The 21,032-nt window shown below is 46.9% G+C and overlaps 1 protein-coding gene across 1 annotated transcript; it reads left to right on the top strand.

The window, feature by feature from the left end:
* The first annotated feature begins 10,365 nt into the window (after positions 1-10,365).
* Positions 10,366-20,375, top strand: GUCA1B (guanylate cyclase activator 1B). The gene is made up of 4 exons (XM_068961076.1): positions 10,366-10,572; positions 17,447-17,596; positions 19,207-19,327; positions 20,248-20,375. Exons 1-4 carry the CDS (start codon positions 10,366-10,368, stop codon positions 20,373-20,375), a joined length of 606 nt encoding a protein of 201 aa, XP_068817177.1.
* The last annotated feature ends 657 nt before the right edge of the window (positions 20,376-21,032 follow it).

Genomic DNA, 21,032 nt, shown 5'->3' with positions numbered 1-21,032 from the left:
GCTTACGTATCAGACGTACATTGCTGTCATTAACTTGAAAAGAATTACAGCCTTGTCCGCCAAGACCTCATTCTGTTTTCACCTCAGTTGTGGACTGTCATTCACAAATGTATAAAGCATGATTACCCCAGGAATAAGCCTCAGGATTAAGAACTAATCAATGAAACAGAAGCAATATAATAGTAAATATACATAACAAAGCAGCCATTGTGGCTCATTTTCACTATAAAAAGATTCTTTAAAAATAAATACAGACCTGCATCTCACCCTTTTTGGTGCTTTTATTACAGACTGTCAGTCACATAATTGTAGTAGGGTGGCGTGCACCCTCGCCTCTGGTGGCTCTCCTTTAAAGGTATACTTCCATTTCCAACTGTTTTCAGACTAAAGTAGCCTGTTAAACCAGATTACTTAGCTCTTCACATTACATATTAAAATCTCATTTTAAGATAAATACAGAGATAAACTACACACACAGCTAAAATTAGTGGTATTTCCTTGACATAAGTAATTGGCATATTTGAAGCCTACTTGATGTAAAGTAGGTAACTTGTTTATTCTCAGACTGAGAAAGTTTTGTTTTTTCTTTTAAATTGCGTCTCCTGAGTAAAATGCACATTCCGAAAATTAGAATTAATGCCCAAGTCTCACTCTCTGTTCGTGGTGGTGATGAGAGGTAGTGAGAAGCATAGGCCTGCTATCAGGATGGACCAGAAGGCAGGTATGAATTAAGGTGGTCTTTTATTGAAGTGAAGGCCTGAATTCAGTGTTGCTTTCTCTGATCTGAAGTATAGTTTTTTTATATTATATAAAATAGTGTTAAGGTCTGTCTTAAACTATTGGTAGACTCTACAGATTAAACTTGTTCAGCACCTGGTAGTTTTGATTTCAAAGAGAATTACTTAATATGTCCTTTGGCCACTTAGATATGCCACAGTAAACACGTAAAGCAGTGGTTTTAATTCAGTCTATTTTCTTCACATTTCTGTTTGTCAGCTACCATTCCTCCTTCCTTAAACTGTATTATTAAATTAGCTTTACTACAAGATTTATGAGTAGCCAAGTAAAGAAAGTATGGACTCTGGAGCCTAAAAGGCCTGAGGCATATAAGGGAGTTGAAACCCACTAACTGGTATAGGAACCTGGAATGTTAGGTCCATGAATCAAGGCAAATTGGAAGTGGTCAAACAGGAGATGGCAAGAGTGAACATCGACATTCTAGGAATCAGCGAACTAAAATGGACTGGAATGGGTGAATTTAACTCAGATGACCATTGTATCTACTACTGCGGGCAGGAATGCCTTAGAAAAAATGGAGTAGCCATCATAGTCAACAAAAGAGTCCAAATGCAATATTTGGATGCAATCACAAAAAAACGACAGAATGATCTCTGTTTGTTTCCAAGGCAAACCATTCAATATCACAGTAATCCAAGTCTATGCCCCAACCAGTAATGCTGAAGAAGCTGAAGTTGAACGGTTCTGTGAAGACCTACAAGACCTTTTGGAACTAACACCCAAAAAAGATGTCATTTTCATTATAGGAGACTTCAAGTAGGAAGTCAAGAAACACCTGGGGTAACAAGCAAATTTTGGCCTTGGAATACGGAATGAAGCAGGGCAAAGGCTGATAGAGTTTTGCCAAGAGAACGCACTGGTCATAGCAAACACCCTCTTCCAACAACACAAGACTACACGGGCATCACCAGATGGTCAACACTGAAATCAGATTGATTATATTCTTTGCAGCCAAAGATGGAGAAGCTCTATACAGTCAGCAAAAACAAGACCAGGAGCTGACTGGCTCAGATCATGAACTCCTTATTGCCAAATTCAGACTTACATTGAAGAAAGTAGGGAAAACCACTAGACCATTCAGGTATGACCTAAATCAAATCCCTTATGATTATACAGTGGAAGTGAGAAATAGATTTAAGGGACTAGATCTGATAGAGTGCCTGATGAACTATGGACAGAGGTTCATGACATTGTACAGGAGACAAGGGATCAAGACCATCCCCATGGAAAAGAAATGCAAAAAAGCAAAATGGCTTTCTGAGAAGGCCTTACAAATAGCTGTGAAAAGAAGAGAGGCGAAAAGCAAAGGAGAAAAGGAAAGATATAAGCATCTGAATGCAGAGTACCAACAAATAGCAAGAAGAGATAAGAAAGCCTTCCTCAGCGATCAGTGCAAAGGAATAGAGGAAAACGAGAATGGGAAAGACTAGAAATTTCTTCAAGAAAATTAGAGATACCAAGGGAACATTTCATGCAAAGATGGGCTCGATAAAGGACAGAAATGGTATGGACCTAACAGAAGCAGAAGATATTAAGAAGAGGTGGCAAGAATACACAGAAGAACTGTACAAAAAAGATCTTCACAACCAAGATAATCATGATGGTGTGATCACTCACCTAGAGCCAGACATCCTGGAATGTGAAGTCAAGTGGGCCTTCGAAAGCATCACATGATCAAAGCTAGTGGAGGTGATGCAATTCCAGTTGAGCTATTTCAAATCCTAAAAGATGATGCTGTGGAAGTGCTGCACTCGATATGCCAGCAAATTTGGAAAACAGCAGTGGCCACAGGACTGGAAAAGGTCAGTTTTCATTTCAATCCCAAAGAAAGGCAATGCCAAAGATTGCTCAAACTACTGCACAGTTGCACTCATGTCACACGCTAGTAAAGTAATGCTCAAAATTCTCCAAGCCAGGCTTCAGCAATACGTGAACCGTGAACTTCCAGATATTTAAGCTGGTTTTAGAAAAGGCAGAGGAACCAGAGATCAAATTGCCAACATCCACTGGATCATGGAAAAAGCAGAACAGTTCCAGAAAAACACCTATTTCTGCTTTATTGACTATGCCAAAGCCTTTGACTGTGTGGATCACAATCAACTGTGGAAAATTCTGGAAGACATGGGAATACCAGACCACTTGACCTGCCTCTTGAGAAGCCTACTATGCAGGTCAGGAAGCAACAGTTAGAACTGGACATGGAACAACAGACTGGTTCCAAATAGGAAAAGGAGTACATCAAGGCTGTATATTGTCACCCTGCTTATTTAACTTATATGCAGAGTACATCATGAGAAATGCTGGGCTGAAAGAAGCACAAGCTGGAATCAAGATTGCCAGGAGAAATATCAATAACCTCAGATATCCAGATCACACCACCCTTATGGCAGAAAGTGAAGAGGAACTAAAAAGCCTCCTGATGAAAAAGCGTGAAAAAGTTAGCTTAAAGCTCAACATTCAGAAAACTAAGATCATGGCATCTGGTCCCATCACTTCATGGCAAATAGATGGGGAAACAGTGTCAGACTTTATTTTGGGGGGCTTCAAAATCACTGCAGATGGTGACTGTAGCCATGAAATTAAAAGACGCTTACTCCTTGGAAGAAAAGTTATGACCAACCTAGATAGCACATTCAAAAGCAGAGACATTACTTTGCCAACAAACGTCCATCTAGTCAAGGCTATGGTTTTTCCTGTGGTCATGTATGGATGTGAGAGTTGGACTGTGAAGAAAGCTGAGCGCTGAAGAACTGATGCTTTTGAACTATGGTGTTGGAGAAGACTCTTGAGAGTCCCTTGGACTCCAAGGAGATCCAACCGGTCCATTCTAAAGGAGATAGGTCGTGGGTGTTCTTTGGAAGGAATGATGCTAAAGCTGAAACTCCAGTACTTTGGCCACCTCATGTGAAGAGTTGACTCATTGGAAAAGACTGATGCTGGGAGGGATTGGGGGCAGGAAGAGAAGGGGATGACAGAGGATGAGATGGCTGGATGGCATCACCGACTCAATGGACGTGAGTTTGAGTGAACTCCGTGAGTTGGTGATGGACAAGGAGGCCTGGCGTGCTGGAATTCATGGGGTCGCAAAGAGTCGGACATGACTGAGTGACAGAACTGAACTGAACTGAACTGATATAAAGTTAGGCAAGACGTTTAACCCTGTCAGAGCCTCAATTTACGGGAAATCTACTTAGGAAGGTTGGCGCATTAAATCAGATAACTTAACAAAGCCACTCACACAGTACCACAGTACCAGGCAGATAATAAGACATTCAAGAAGTATCAGGTATGTAAATGAGAAATACTGCCTGCCATATCAGTGAACAAAGAATGTCACAGCCATCAAGCCATCACATTACAGCCACCCCGACTGTGCACCCTGAGGAGACACAGGGTGAGAAGCACAGGGTACTGGCTCCAGATAGCAAAGAAAGGATTTCAGTGAGCCCAGACTCTTGCATCTTCCCATACTTAGAAAAATGCTAAATTCATTAACTCTAAATACCTTTTACAGTAATGTTTTGATGTTCTGAATACCTAGTCTGTTGCAAAAACGCCTATATATCCTGGCCCTCCCCCCTTGCCTCTTCGGAGCAGCCTCTCAGAGTTATCTGAGATGCTGTGTCCTGAGCCCAAGTCCTCAGTTTTGTTCAGCAAATAAAACATAACTCTCACTTGTAGACTGTGCGTTTTGCTCAGTTGACAGTTGTTACCAGGTGGCAGAACAAACAGTGTACTCCAGATGCTCGTGTGCTGTGCAGTTTAAAAACCAGCAGGAACGGACTTCAGAATATCTCCAAGATGAGCATAATACCTTACAGTGGTTGCAAGGTTTAATTTAGATGAGAAAACATGTAGCATGCTCATTATAATAACCCCCATACATTCTACAAAGCATTCTATCGCCATACATTCTATCTTTTTTACAGATACTATCTTATTTAATCTTTGTAACAACTCAATAAAGTAGTTACTCTTATTATCCCCATTTTATGGAAGAGAAAATCAAGTTTGACTTGCCCACTCAGTTGCCCTTTCAGTTTACAGATAAAACAGGTGAAAAAGGTGAAACTGATAAGTTCCAGTTAGTAACGACAGAGACAGCCGCCTCAGAACCTAATTTTTAAAGGCTAGGATGAGATTTCCCTGGTGGTCCAGCGGTTGAGAATCCACCTGGCAATGCAGGAGACATGAGTTTGCTCCCTGGTCCAGGAAGATTGCACATCCCACAGAACGATTAAGCCCCATACACCGCAACTGCTGAGCACACAGGCCCCAGAGCCCGTCTCCATGGCAGTGAGAATCCCGCACACAGTGACCAGGACTCAGTGCAGCCAGAAGGACTTTTTTTAAAAAGATGTTTCAAAAATAAAGTCTGGAAATATGTACTGGAATGCCCACATATTAAAGGCAGACTGCTGCTGCTGCTGCTAAGTCGCTTCAGTCGTGTCTGACTCTGTATGACCCTATAGACGGCACCCCACCAGGCTGGGATTCTCCAGGCAAGAACACTCGAGTGGGTTGGCATTTCCTCCAGTGCATGAAAATGGAAAGTGAAAGTGAAGTCAGTTGTGTCCGACTCTTAGTGACCCAATGGACTGCAGCCCACCAGGCTCCTCCATCCATGGGACTTTCCAGGCGAGAGTACTGGAGTTGGGTGCCGTTGCCTTTTCAAACCTAAAATCCAGATTTATGTCCCCTTGCAGATTAGCAAAGTATACTACTCATTTCCCCTAAGGGTTAGAAATAAAGAGATGGAGGGAAATAAGGAATAAAAGATGTAAATGTGTGTGAATAAAGGCCAGAACCATAACCCACAGCTGGATCCCTGTGGTCTCAAGGCTGACATTGGTCCTGACTGTCTACCATAGCCACAGGAGAGTTTAAGCTCCAGTCAGGGGGAGCCTACAGGGTCACAGGAAGTCTGGTGCAGTGACAGCTGTGCGGCTGCAGGCCAGGCCTGTCTCGGGCTCGGCACTCTGGTTTGTTGCTCACGTGCATTTCCATAACCCTGGAGCCAGGCTTAGGGCTGAATGCCTGGGATCCCCAGAGTTCTCTTTGCAAATCCCTGCTCAATTCCTAACCCTGCCCTCCTTAAAGCCTTACTATTGTTACTTACTTCGAGCTATCATTGTCTGTGGAGTCCTAATCCTCTTTAAAACGATATATTTATATCCCAACAGCTCAGCGGTATTTAAGGGCAGGTCATGGGCAACTGACCCACATGAAAAGCCCATTGAATTTCATATTCCTCAGCCAGAGGCTAAATCAAGTTCTGTTTCATTCATACGGTCTCTTGAGCGCAGGTATCATCCTTTAATTACTCCTCAACATTTCCTAAATACCGACAAAAGTTAAGAGGTGGATAGGGGTGTCACCATCTTCACACAGCCACAGTGACGGCATATGTTGTCTTCAGATGTTCTGAGATGGTGACAGGGTTGGAAATCACTGGAGGCCTCTTCAGTGCTAAAATCACCTTGTCTTTTCACAACAACATATATCTGCTAACCCAGACACTCCAAGGAATCAAGGGCAGTTGTCTTGTAAAATTATGAAGGAATAGCTCACATGAATTCAACTCTGACCATGTGCCAAGCGCTTTGCTCAGTTACTCAACAAGGCTTGTTTGTGCCAAGAATTCCTTGTTCGTGCCAAGCACTGTTCTAGGCTTTGGAAATTCTGCACGGTGTATGGTGAAGTCCCTCTTCTCTGGGATCTTAGACTCTAGTGGAGAAGACATGATATGGGGGGAAAAATAATAAGATCATTTCCTAGGTATGCAGCTAAGCCCTGGGCAGCAACTAAAGTAGGGTAACGACAAAATTACTTGAGTGGTTACTTGGGACGAAAGCCACTAATAGTGGCTCAGACGGCAAAGAATCTGCCTGCAGTGCAGGAGACCTGGGTTCCATCCCTGAGTTGGGAAGATCCCCTACTCCAGTATTCTTGCTTGGTGAATTCCATAGATGGAGGAGCCAGGCAGGCTACAGTCCATGGGGTCGCAAAGAGTCAGACATGACTGAGCGACTGATGCTTTCACTGTTACTTGAGATGAGATTAGGAAAGTTGTCTCTGAGGAGAGGAAACTGTCAGGAAGGAGGCAGCTGTATGAGAGTCTGCGGAAGGGCAGTCCAAGCAGCAGGACCAGTCAATGCTAAGGGCCAGCGAGTGTGAAGTGTCTGAGGACAAGGGCAGAGCAACGAAGTGGGTGGGACAGATCATGGCTGTGGGAAGGAGTGTGGCTTTTATGCTGAGTGTCAGTGGGAAGCCACGGGAGAGTTTGAAGCAGGACAGTGATAGGATCTGATTTACGCTTTAGAATACCCTCCTCTGGCTGCTTGGTATGGACTGAAATGAAGGGGTGATGGGAAGGGTGGAGCAGAACCTGCTGCACTGGACCAGCGAGAGGACGTAGCCTGGACAGAGCTGCAGGGATGGAGGGGATGGGAAACTGTTATATTAAGAATAAGTTTGGAGGTAGAGCTGACAGAAAGACCTCCTCGTAGGCTGAAGGGAGATCTAAGAGAAAGAGAGGACTCCAGGATGTCTCCTTGATTTTAGTCTAAGCAACTGGATAAACGGTGATGCCATGACTGAGGTGGAGAGGGGTTGAGCAGGGGTTTAGGAAGGCCATCAGTATGTTGGCTTTGGCCTTGGTAAGTGTGCAATCTGAGTGGAGATGTTTGGTGGGCATCTGGGGTCCTGAATCTGGAAGCTGCAAATGTTGTGTGATGTCCAGGGTGAATGAGCTCATCTGGGGAGCACATATGAGTAGAGAGGAGCACAGTCCTGAGGACAAGCCTGGGAAGCCCAAGCATGGAGAGATTTGTTTAAAAGGAGGAGGTGCTGGCAAAGGAGATGAGCAATCAGTGAGGCTGGAGTGGAACCAGGCTCCACGTGAGTCCTTGAACCCTAAAGTGTTTGAAGAAAGAACTTGGGAAGTGGTGCTGAATCTGCAAGGAAAGTTGGTCATCGTAAAGCCTTCTCCATGGAGTGATGGGGATGAGCAACCAGTTGGAGTAAGTTGAGAAGAGAATAAATGAAGAGGAGGGACTTTTCTGGTGGTCCAGTGGCTAAGTCTCTGAGCTCCCCACACAGGGAGCCCAGGTTCAATCCCTGGTCAGGGAACTAGATTTCACATGCTGCAACTAAAGCGCCCATGTGCTGCAACTAAGACCGGTGCAGCCAAAATTATAAAAGAAGGGGATGTGAAACAGGTTCAGTTATCTATTGCTGCCTTCAAAAATGCCCAACACGTCACGGCTTCATGAGAGTTTGATCAGTGTTCTCTGAGGACACGGTCTGCCCTGTGTGGTATCAGCTGGGCTGCTGGAAGGCCAGGGCTGGAGGCATCAGCAGGTTCACTGGCCCCCTTTCCCCACGTGTCCGGTGCCTGATGCTGGCCGTCACTCAGAAGCCCTGGGCCTCCCCACAACATGATGGCTGCGTTCTGAGGACAAGACCTGGGGGAGAGCCAGGCATGAACCCTGCTGCCTTTGATGACCCAGCCTTAGGAGTCACATAGTATCACTTCTGCCCATTCTCTTTGCTGAGTATAGCAAAGTCGTATCCAGGTTGAAGCGAGGGAGAAAGAGGCTCTTCCCCATGATGTGAAGAACATGTGAGACCAGACCCAATGCTATGCCATTTTCAGCAAATAACACCTTCCTCGAGGAGGTTTGTTGTAAGAGGGGGCCAAGGTGAGGACAGCGGCTGGTGGGGAGCAGTAACAGGCAGGACTGTTGGATCTAGTGGGCACCATGTCTAGGGCCCACAATATTTTTAATTTCAATGTTTTAATTTCCTTCAAAAATAATGTAATGCAGTCTGGACTGGAACTGGGTTATATTCCTCTTTTCACCAATGAATGATACAATAGCACTTTCATGTTTTAAATTTCTATTTATCTATGGCTGTGCTGGGTCTTCGTTGCTCCACACAGGCATTTTCTAGCTGTGGCAAGCAGGGCCTACTCTCCATTTATGGTTCATGGGCTTCTCACTGTGGCGGCTTCTCTTGTTGAAGAGCGCAGGCTCCAGGGAGCATGGTCTCAGGAGCATGTGGGATATTAGTTCTTGGACCAGGGATCAAACCCGCGTCCTCTGCGTTGGCAGGTGGATTCCCAACCACTGGACCACCGGAGAAGTCTCCAAATAGCACATTTAATACTTAATTATTTACTATTCAGTTATCAATATTTATCTTATAACCCATGAAGGCAAAAGTAGGCCCCAGAAAGTCACAGGTGGCCTCTGACTGTGGGGTCAAGGAGGAATTTTTGTCTTATTTTGTTTGAATAGGGGTAATGTTGAGGCACGTCTACAGATGGGAATGAGCCATTAGCACAGGATACGAGGGGGGTGCAGAAGAGAAAGGGGTGGCTGTGGACATGCAGTACTTGGTTGGGCAAAGGGAGGTGGCAGCTAGAAACCAAGCGGGGGAGCTGACAGGTGGAGAAGTGGGGAAGGGACTCTGCGTCCATTGGACCGGGAAGAGAGGCCGGATGTGTGAGCGCAGGTGCAGAGAGGTGTGTCTGATGCACCTTCTCTGTGAAGTGAAGGATGTGACAAGGTCATCAGCTGAATGCAGGAGTGAGAGGAAGCTTCTAGGGTTGGAAGCGTGGTGGAATAGTCATCTCTGGGACAGAGGAGGGACTTCCCTGGTAGGCTGGTGGTTAAGACTGCAAGCTTCCCCTGGGTCATGGGTTAAGACTCAAGGGTCTGGCCTGTAAAGGAGCTTCAGGTATCGCACTGGAGAGCGGTCCCCAGCCTTCTTGGCACCAGGGACTGTTTTCATAGAAGGCAATTCTTCCACACACTGGGGACAGGGGATGGTTTGGGGATGAATCAAGCATATTACATTTATTGTGCACTTTATTTCTATTATTATTGCATTGGCTCCACCTCAGATTATTGGGCATTAGATACCAGAGGTTGGGGACCCCTGGTGCTGGGGACCGACAATGTGGGGACAGAGCTGCTCACCCAGAGTCCTTCACATCATAGACCCTGCTGCTTCTCACTAGACCAAGTGGAGGGCCAGCCCCTGCTCACCAGCAGTTCTGATTTATGGGCTCGAAGTTGTACTTGCATCTTCTCTGGATAGCAGTCTCCTGTGTCTCCAAGGCGGGCCTCCCTGGAGCTGCATGGTGCCCTTCTGAAAGTGCCAGGGCCCATGCATAAGATGGGAGGGTCCCAGCCTGCCTTCCCAATTCCCCCTCCATCTGCTTACCTCTGTTTCCGCCCCTTCTCCCTGTTCAGAATCTACTGGACAGCTTACTTGAGTGGTTGACCAGACTGAAGGGAGGGGTGAGGCTAGGGGAGCTTAGCCGACTGGAGGTCAGACCTTCTAGGGGAATCTTCTAATCTTAAGGCACTTAGCTGGCCTGGTCCCGCCCCCTCACTGCCAACCCCCTCCGCTGCCCGTCCCGTTCGGTTGGCCTGGAGAGGATGAACAGGCTGGCAGAGCAGAGGAAAGGTAGAAAGAGGGCCCTCGCCTAAGGAATCAGTCGGCAGCGTCTCAGCAGGAGGCCCAGGCTCTGCTCCCTGCCGTCCTGGGGCCAGGATGGGGCAGCAGTTCAGCTGGGAGGAGAACGGCGCGGTCGGCGCGGTGGACGCGGCGGAGCTGCAAGAGTGGTACAAGAAGTTCCTGGATGAGTGCCCCAGCGGCACGCTCTTCATGCACGAGTTTAAGCGCTTCTTCAAGGTCCCGGACAACGAGGAGGCCACCCAGTTCGTAGAGGGCATGTTCCGAGCCTTCGACACGAATGGGGTAAGGTGCCCCGAGGGGGCGGACCGAGAGCTCAGGGCTCATCCTTGACTGAAGGAGCACCCTCCGTGGGAGCTCCGCTCGCCAGCCCTCCTGCTCGGCCTCGGCTCTTCTTTCCTCTCCATCCTCTCTTGCCTTTTCTGTCTCACTCTTCCTCCAAACTCCTCTCTTTCCCATCATTCTTCCTTCCCATCTTTTCTTTCCATTTCTCCGCTTTCATCTGACTTGTCCTCTTCCTGAGAGCTGAAGGGAGGCTCTGCAGAAAGACCCAGGGTCCTCTCTACGTGTATTTATGGACAGAACTCTGCAGTCACAGGACATGGTTTTTCCGCATCCATCGGGGTTCCCCTTGCTCTAAATATAAAGGGTTTAATGGGCGGAGCTATCTTGGCACAGCCCATGAGTGCCCCTTTGCTGAAAGTGAAAGTGAAGTCGCTCAGTCATGTCCGACTCTTTGCGACCTCGTGGACTGTAGCCCACCAGGCTCCTCCTTCCATGGGATTCTCCAGGCAAGAATACTGGAGTGGGTTGCCATTTCCTTCTCCAGGGGATCTTCCTGACTCAGGGACCGAACCCAGGTCTCCTGCATTGCTGGCAGACGCTTTACCATCTGAGCCACAGGGAAGCCCATGGAAGATTCCATGAAATCATTCATCCACAGAGTTTCTACAAGTCCTTGATTGGCACCAGGAGCTCAGAAGATAATATATTGAATTTTTAAAAAAAGTAAAAGTGAAAGTCTCTCAGTCATGTCTGACTATGGCCCCATGGACTGTAAGCCCACCAGGCTCTTCTGTCCATGGAATTCTCGAGGCAAGAATACTGAAGTGTGTTACCATTCCCTTTTCCGGGGGAACTTTCCGACACAGGGATCCAGCCCAGGTCTCCCTCTTTACAGGAAGATTCTTGACTATGTGAGCCACCAGGAACGCCCTTAAGCACTGAAACCCCTTCATTATTTAAGGCCATCCAGTCCAGTGCCTCCACAGTCCTTTAAACCATTAAGTTTGCCTCAAACCCCTGTTTCACTCCTTCAGATTGAGGGGCCAGTGGGTTTGACCTAGATAATTTAATCTGGAAAAAGCGGTAGATACCCCACTTCTGTGTAGAAGGAGAGCTTCACTTTTCAGAGTGAGTCACTGGGAATGCTTCTTAGTTCCCACCCTGCCCCTGGAGAAGGGAATGGCTACCCACTCCAGTATTCTTGCCTGGAGAACTCCATGGACAGAGGAGCCTGGCAGGCTACAGTCCAACGGGGTCGCAAAGAATTGGACATGACTGAGCGGCTAACGCTTTTCTTCTTTCTGCCCTGGAACTGTCAGTGCACATCTTCTTTGCGCCTGTAGGGGGCGGTAGGGCGGGGTCAGCATCATCGCGGCAACAAAAACCTTGGAGGTGAACCCTAACTCAAGATCTCAACCGAGCTTCAGTCTTCCCAAAGTTCCTTCCATAAACTTATCTGAGTCAGCAGCAGCCCTGAAAGGGAGCAGGCCGAGGTTGTTACTCCAAATTCAGTGAACTGATTTGTCCAAGATCTTAAACTCAGCGGTCCTGCATCCCAGGCAAGCGTTCCTGCCCAGAAGGCAGTGTGTTGGGCTGTTTAACAGAGGAAATGATTTTTTTGAAGTGTTGAATGTCAGAAGAAAAGTAAACAAATATATCAGGTAGTATGCGGCAAGGTTCACACCCATGAATTTATCAATTTTCTTCAAATTCATTTAAAATTCAATATACTAACAATTCAAGATTTCAAAGGGATTATGAAGCCCCTGGAAATAAAACAGCTGCAACCTCGTATACCTCATTTCTTCTAAGTTAGCATATAATATTCATCAGTCATCTTTAAAATAACTTTTTAATCTCGGTGACATTAACTTTACAGAAAAATTATAAGGGAGGATAGTGCAAGTAATTTCCATTTACAATTTATCAAAATTCCCCAGTTGTTTACATTTGACTCATTTGCTTTACTATTCTCTCTGTGTGATGTTTTATATATATACATGTATACATACATGTATACAATATATTCATATATGTGTATATTATGCATATAAGTATATGCATTTTTTAGAGAGAATTATATAGACATCACACCCTTTTACCCCAAATATCTAGTATGTATTTTCTAAAACCAAGGGCATTCTCTTAACCTAACAAATGATTAAACTCAGGAAAGTCAACATTAATAAGTTCTGTTATCTAACTGACAATCTATATTGACGTTTGATTGACTGTCCTGATGACATCTATTACAACCTTTTTTTTTAAGTTTGATCACACATTGTATTTAATGTCCTATCTCCCCCCTAGCCTTTTTTTTAAAAATTGGAGTATAATTGCTTTACAATGTTTTGTTAGTTTCTGCGGTACAATGAAGTGAATCAGCCATATGTATTCATATATCCCCTCCCTCTTGAACCTCCCTTGCACTCCACCCCCATCCCACCCCTCTAGGTCATCACAGAGCACCAAGCTGAGCTTCTTCTGCTTTATAGCGGTTCCCACTAGCTATCTCTTTTACACATGGTACTGTATATATGTCAATCCTAATCTCCCAATTTGTCCATCCCCTCCCTTCCTCACTACCCCGCCCCTGCCCTGGACCTGATGCCCTTTGGATCCTTTAGTCTCAGCTTTTCTTTATCTTATTTGACTCTGACACTTTGAAGACCGTAAGTCGATGATCTGGGTTTACCCTGTGTTGCCTTGAGATGAGATGCAGGTGACACTTCTGGCAGAAATTAATGCCCCGGAAGAGATGCTATGTGCTTCTGAGCATGTGACATCAGAGGGCACGTGATGTTGGCTGGTCCCTTGGATCATTTAGCTATGTGGTGTCTGCCAGATTTCACCACTGTAAAGTGACTATTTCTTCTTTGTAATTAATAAGCATCTTATAGGGAGATATTAATACTTTGAGACTAAGTACACTTCCTATTGCTCATCAAATGATCAGCCCCTAGGTTTGGCACCCATTGATAATGTTCCATCTCCGCTGTCCCTTCTCTTTTATTAGTTGGCCTCCTGCTGTAAGGAAGAGCTCTCCTAGCAGGCGTTTTCAGCTCCTCTTTCAGAAGCTAAGCCTTCTTCCTTTTCTTTTCCCACTTGGTCTTTGTCTCCAAACTCCTGCCCGACTCCACTTCCCAGCTCAGAATAACCTTCATAATCAGCAAGTGTCATTTCTGGGCAATTGATCTCTGAGATTTCTGGGGCAGATAAAATCAAAAGAGCTCTTAGATCTAGCTCACACGTCAAGATCTGTGGTGGTGAAAACAGTTTTGTGGTGGCAAGGAGGTAGGGGCACCTGGTCTCTGCTGCTATGCTCCCTGCTGGTGGAGGCAGTAAGGCCATCTCTGGTGCTCGCCTGTAATGCTCTGGATGGAGGAAAAGGAAGGATGAAGGTCAAATGTCCTTCAGGGTCCTTATGTAACGAGTGCTGGGGGGAGGTCAGGGCTGGTTCACAAACGCCGCCAATTCAGGGAGAAACGAGGCAGGTAATCCCACAGAGCAGATCACACCCTTGTCACTTCTGCTCCAACTCTTGAGTAGACAGGCGTTTCCGTCATCTTCAGCCTCTGCGGCTAATTGAAGCTGACGAGAGCGCGTGCGCAGTGGAAGAGAGTAGCCCCTGCTGGGAGCTTCCCAGAACTGGTCCTGGGGTTTGAAGTAAACTCACACGTGAGATCACTTGTCAGGAAAGGGCTGCTCTGCACTGAGACTCATGTAAGGTGAGGGGTCACTGTGGAAACCCTATCATGTTGAGACAGGATGTTGTGAGAACAGAAAGTTCTAGACAAAGAATGAGGGGGAAATCTAGAGAGCTGAAGAGTAGAAATTTGCTGGTGATTTGGGGTTTGTTTGTGTGTTTTACCCCCCTTGGTGCTAGCCACCAGGTTAATTTTTTAAACAGTAATAGACCTTGCATGGAGTAAGAAATTTCTCCCAACCTGATGAACTGCAGAAGGCATGTAGCTTGAAAGACTCTGCCACTTGCTGGGTGGGAATTTCTTGGGCAACTTATTAAACCTCTGAGTCTCAGTTTCCTCATCCATGAAATGGGGATAACAGACCTGAGGGAGACGATGTATGTCAAACAAATGGTCCATTTTGCATAATTTTCTAACTGAATTCTTATTTAAAAAGAAACCTAAGGGACTTCCCTGGTGATCCAGTGGTTAAGACTCCATGCTCCCAATGCAGGGGTGCAGGTTTGACCCCATGCACTCCAGGGCATGGCCAATGAAAAGAAACCCAAGATCTATTTTTAGAAAGCCTAACAAATAATAATTACTAATGAAAATAGTCTTTTAAAGGACAACCAATTACCACATTGTACGCCTTCAACTTACACAGTGTTCTTTAAAAGGCTATTGTGCAATTATACCTCAATAAAGCTGGGGGGGGGGGGAAACAAAACAGGAAACAAGCCAAATAACCTTCAATGGGCCAACAGAAAGCAAATTAGGGAACATTCATATAATGGCGCACCATTCAGCAATTTAAAAAAAGGAACTGTTGATGCTTACAGTGACTGAGATGAATCTACAGGGCACTGTGCTGAGTGAAAGAAAGTTACACACTATGTGATTCTATTCTTATACTCTTTTCAGAGTGAAAATATTATTGATGGAGAACCAAACAGCGGTTGCCAAGTGTTATGGTTGGGAGAAAGATGTGACCTTTGAGAGGTAACACAAGAGATGTTCTTTGTGTTGAGAGTTACTGGTATCTATGTATCTACGTGTGTCTACACATGTGATACAATTTTGTAGAACAAGGAGGTAGGGGCAATTCAAGTGCAGGAGATTAGCAGGTACAAACTATTACATAAATAAGCTTCAAGGATATATTGTATAACACAGGGAATATAGCCAACATTTTATAAGAACACCAAATAGAGTATAATCTTTAAAAACTACGAATCACTATCTAGGAGCTTCCCTTGTGGCTCTGTGGTAAAGAATCCGCCTATCAGTGCAGGAGACTTGGGTTCCATTCCTGGGTTGGGAAGATCCCCTGGGAGAAGGAAATGGCAATCCTCTCTGGTATTCTCCCCTGGGAAATCCTGTGGACAGAGCAGCCTGGTGGGCTAGAGTCCATGAAGTCGAAAAAGAGTACGACAGAACTTAACAACTAAACAACAATATTGTATACCTAGAACTTATACGGCACATCAACTACACATCAATTTAAAAATTCATAGAACTTATATACCCACAAAAATAGTGCATTAGAGACTAGTGGGGAAAAAACAACAGAACAAATACCAACGGCTAAGAATCTGCCCTACAGGAATTATCAGAGGCATAAGGAAAAATACGTACGCACAAGATGTTCATTGTGTAATGTGAAACATCAAAGCCATGTTCAACAAGAGGGACTGCCCAGTACTCCTCAAAAAGAGGAAAAGGTATTATCTTAAATAATTTTGAAGGCATGGGAAATTTTAAAATAAAAATCCAGTAACTAAAACTATAGCTACAGCCTGACCTCAGTTAGGTAAATATTTACACAGTGAGGAGTATGGGGGCCAGAGGAATTATATAAAGGACGTTGGTTAAACTCTGGAGGTGTTGAGGTGGGCTCATTTTCTTGGTTTTTCCTTAAGCGTTTGCTGTTTCCCTCGTGTGGGGCTGTATTCTCCTCTTGTCCATACCTTGCCCACCCAGGCACCCCTTGAACAGGGGTTGAGGCTCCCACTTGGCCTGACCCAGTGGGACAGAGGGGCTCTGGGTTAGTGATGCCATTCTGATTACAAAGTCATGGGGATGACAGATGATCCCGGAGGAGCTGATGATTCCAATTTTTGATTTGGAGAGCTGAGATCCCAACCTTGAAATATGTGAGGTCCTGCTTTCTAATCTCCTTTCAAAACTATGTTAGTCTTATATTCAGACTTAAGTCAATCATTTCTTTATAGATTTGTAAATAGTTTTGAGACTCTGGGCAGAAGTTGCATCGTACTAGGCATGGAGGAGAAACAGAAGCAATGTAAACCCCTCTCCTTTCTCCTGGAGGATAGACTGTTGCTAGAGAATGAGACAGACACACAGAACAGTTAAGGGTAGAAGAGAGGGTAGGTGCTGGGCTTTCCTGGTGGTCAGTGGTAAAGAATCCGCCTGCCAATGCAGAAGACGGGGGTTGGATCCCTGGGCCGGAAAGATGCCCTGAAGAAGGAAATGGCAACCCACTCTGGTATTCTTGCCTGGGAAATCCCATGGACAGAGGAGCCTGGTGGGCTACAGTCCGTGTTGTTGTGTTCAGTCACTAAGTCATGCAACCCCATGGACTGTAGCCCACCAGGATTCCCTATCCCTCACTGTCTCCCAGAGTTTGCTCAAACTCATGTCCATTGAGTCAGTGATGCCATCCAACCATCTTATCCTCTGTCACCCTCTTCTCCTCTTGCCTTCAATCTTTCGGGCATCAGGGTCTTTTCCAGTGAGTCAGCTCTTCACATCAGGTGGCTAAAGTCTTGGAGCTTCAGCTTCAGCATCAGTCCTTCCAGTGAATATTCAGGGTTCATTTCCTTTAGGATTGACTGTTTTAGCTGCTAAAACAGCAACAGCTGGGAGTGTCAGAGAGGGAGAGGACGGTCACTGTGGCTGAAGTGGTGTGAGAAGGAAGGCTTCCTGGAGGAGGGGACCATTGAGCTGAGCCTTGAAGGACAGGCAGGACTGGGTGATCCTGGAGACTGAGAATGGATCCCAGGGCAGAGAACACCACGAGCACAGATGCAGAGGCACATGCATGCACCGGGGAGGCCAAGCCCTGAGTTTCAGGGATGGTGGCCTGGAATAGAGTTCCCACCAATGCTCCCGGGAGACGGGGTCAGGGGCTGAAGGGAGCCTCACAGCTCCCACCCCCAATGCAGGACAACACCATCGACTTCCTGGAGTACGTGGCAGCCCTGAACCTCGTGCTGAGGGGCACCCTGGAGCACAAGCTCAAGTGGACCTTCAAGATCTACGACAAGGACCGCAATGGCTGCATCGACCGCCAGGAGCTGCTGGACATCGTGCAGGTGACTGTCTGCTGAGGGGTGGGGGCGGGGCGGGCACCTGGGCACGCTGGATGCTGAAGGGGGGCCCCTGGGCCTGGGGGTGGGAAGGGGCATTGGAATCATTCAGAGTGTGCTTTCCAACTATCGTGAAATTAAGCTGGAGATCAATTACAAAAGGAGAATGAGAAAATCCCCATCTGTTTGAAAATCACGCTACTTCCTAATACTCCATGAATCAAAAAAATAGTGTCACACACACACAAAATATCACGAACTGAGTCATGATCTTAACATAACAAAACTTTGGAATGCAGCTTAAAGCTGAGCTTACAGAAACATCTGTGGCCTTAAAATGTATATACTAGGCAATGGCACCCCACTCCAGTACTCTTGCCTGGAAAATCCCAAGGACAGAGGAACCTGGTAGGCTGCAGTCTATGGGGTCGCTAAGGGTCGGACATGACCGAGTGACTTCACTTTCACTTTTCACTTTCATGCATTGGAGAAGGAAATAGCAACCCACTCCAGTGTTCTTGCCTGGAGAATCCCAGGGATGGCGGAGCCTGATGGGGTGCCGTCTATGGGGTTCCACAGAGTCGGACACAACTGAAGCGACTTAGCAGCAGCAGCAGAAAATAAGAGAGACTGAAATGAAAATCAATGATCCAAGAAGTCATCTCAACAAATTAAATAAAAGAAAAGTAAGGCCAAAGAAAGCAACAGAAAAGAATTAATAAAGAATGGAAATTAACAAAACAGAACACAAATGCACAAGGAAAGTCAACAAAAGCAAAAGTAGGTTCTCTGGAAAGATCAGAAAGCTGATTGACTACTAGCAAGAATGAGCAAGGGGAAAAAGTATTCTGGCTCAGACTCTGCACAAAACCCTCATTAGCCTCTTACTCTCCAGAACTTCACTCTGAGGAGGGAGATGCTGGCGCATTTTACAGAAAAGGAAATCGGCCCATGGAGGTTGTGTGGTTTGCCCAAGTTCATCCACCAGGAGAAGCTGGGCTGCCTGTAGTGGTGCCTTGTTTGTGCCACGTGCTGGGCAGTGAGGCCATGGGGACCCCCAGTGCACACCTCAGTCCTAGGCGAGCCCCAGCCAAGGCCTGAGGATACTCCTCATGTCTGTCTGTCTCTGCCCCTTTTCACTTCCAAACGTTGCCTTGTTGCTGGAAACAGGGCGAGCGAGACACTCATGCTTTTCCCTCCAGCCCAACACCTGTGTCTCCCATCATCCTATCTCACACACATACACTTCACACACACCCACAAGTATTCTGAAATCTCCATGTCTTCTGCTGTAAAGTGGAGGTTAGGCCATCCCTATGCCTTCGTTAGAGGTTTTGGGTGTCAGCTCTGATGCTCACAGTGGAAACACCAATGGCATGGGAATGGGGCAGTGAGTGAAGCCAGGAACCCTTCGGTGGGAATTAGGCCATGAAACCCTGAGGAAACGGCCTTAGCACAGGTCACTTTTAGTTTGGACCTGGGTCCCGTGATCCTCAGATGTACAGACTGGGGGGCAGTGCTGAGGACGAGGTGCCGAGGGACATGGGTCATGGTGGGGAGTGGGGGTGGGGCAGAGCGTGCAGGGTCTCTGGATGTCACTGGCTTCCCTCCCACAGTCCATCTACAAGCTGAAGAAAGCCTGCAGTGTGGAGATGGAGGCCGAGCAGCAAGGCAAGCTGCTCACGCCCGAGGAGGTCGTGGACAGGATCTTCCTTCTGGTGGATGAAAATGGAGATGGTAACTGGAGCAGAGATGATGGTGGGACAGGGGCGGAGGGCTCCCCATCCTGGGTCACTCCACTTTCTCCACGTCACCTTAGACTAGGCCCTTCACTTCCCGGCAGTGAGATGGGTGTGGAGAAGAGATCATAGAATAACAAGAATGTCCCTAGCACGTGAGGCTTCTGCGTGTGTGCTAAGTCACTTCAGTTGTGTCTGACTCTTTGTGACCCTATGGACTGTAGCCTGCCAGGCTCCTCTGTCCATGGGGATCCTCCAGGCAAGAATACTGGAGTGATTTCCCATGCCCTCCTCCAGGGGATCTTCAGGACCCAGGGATCGAACCAGCATCTCTTGCGTCTCCTGCACTGCAGGTGGATTATTTATTGCTGAGCCAACGGGGAAGCCCCGTGAGGCTTGTAAGAGGGATTAAAACTCCTACTGGAGTTGCCAGGCAAGTGCCGTGGAAGAAGAGGAGCTTTGGAGTCAGGCAGACCAGGATGCTTCATGTACCCTCTCAGCCTGATCTCAGTTTCCTCACCTGGAAAATGGGAATAATAATAACCGAAAGGAGTAAATGGGGTCACGTACTTGGACTCTCATCGCTGTAGCTCAGCGCCCCAGCCCCAGGCTGTGCAAAGAGGCAGTTGGCTGGGAACACACCCAGAAGAGCCCTCAAAAATATTTTAAAGGTCCCATGTGCAAGAGTAAAACCTGAATTCATTTGCAAAAGAACATTTCAAGGGTCCCACGTGCAAAAGTAAACCTTGAATTCATTTGTAAAGCAAGTCCCTTGAAGAAACCCTTGGAGGTTCCAGGAGACTCCTGGAGGAAAGCCGAAGCTTAGGCCCTGAGACCGCAGGCTTATCTGTGTACATCCCCACCCCATTTCTTCCATTCCCCGACCTGGCATGACTGTCGTTCCTACCCCTTGCGCAGGCCAGCTGTCCCTGAATGAGTTTGTTGAAGGTGCCCGTCGTGACAAGTGGGTGATGAAGATGCTGCAGATGGATCTGAACCCCAGTAGCTGGATCTCTCAGCAGAGGCGGAAAAGTGCCATGTTCTGAGGGCTCCGGGGCCCTGGGAGCCCTTCAAGACTCCAGGCTCACCAGGTTTCCAGAGCAGTGGGAGGGTCCCTGGTTCAACCTGCTTATGCCCACTCTTATCCTGGCTTGAACTTCCTGGCATCCCCTTGCAGGGGGTGGGGCTGAGTGGGGAGGGCAGGGGTCATTAGTCTGAAATGGCCAACAGGGCTGGTCCACCGGGAGGATTTGTGGGGTACTGAAGGGACTTGGCTTCCTCTCCCCCTTTAGCTGATTCTGGGAAAGCTATGCCTTGCTAGGTGACTGTGGGGTTCCCACAGATTCCTTCATGGTTCTTAGTTGGAAGCATGGAGATCTAGGGGTAGGGGTTCCATAGATGAAATTAGCAATGAAAATGCCCACACAGTGTGAAACTCACTAGTAGAAGGGTGGGGCTGGCAGATGGTGTTGACGCTGAAGAAAAGGTAGGAACTGGGGAGAAGGGATGAATAACAATTACATCCCCCCAGGACCCCAAGGACTGTTCTTCCTGCCCTTGGAGGGGGTAGACTGTACTTAAAGGGGCTGTTTCAGCCCTGCCCTGGTGCTGCTCCACCAGCTCCTTCCAACCCTCCTTCCCCACTCCCTACCCCTCATCCCTCACACTCAGCTCTCCAACCCCCACCCCCAGAATGGACCCTC

The sequence above is a fragment of the Capricornis sumatraensis genome, chromosome 22 (assembly GCF_032405125.1).
Source record: "Capricornis sumatraensis isolate serow.1 chromosome 22, serow.2, whole genome shotgun sequence".
In the NCBI taxonomy this organism is placed as follows: Eukaryota; Metazoa; Chordata; class Mammalia; order Artiodactyla; family Bovidae; genus Capricornis; species Capricornis sumatraensis.
Note: the sequence above shows the minus strand (reverse complement) of the source record. Positions and strands in the feature narration are given on the sequence as shown.

Coding starts and splice junctions, on each gene's coding strand:
- GUCA1B (XM_068961076.1), top strand. CDS start 10,366: ATGGGGCAGCAGTTCAGCTGGGAGGAGAACGGCGCGGTCGGCGCGGTG. Junction 10,573..17,446: donor GAGCCTTCGACACGAATGGG/GTAAGGTGCCCC, acceptor CCCCCAATGCAG/GACAACACCATCGACTTCCT. Junction 19,328..20,247: donor GGTGGATGAAAATGGAGATG/GTAACTGGAGCA, acceptor CCCCTTGCGCAG/GCCAGCTGTCCCTGAATGAG.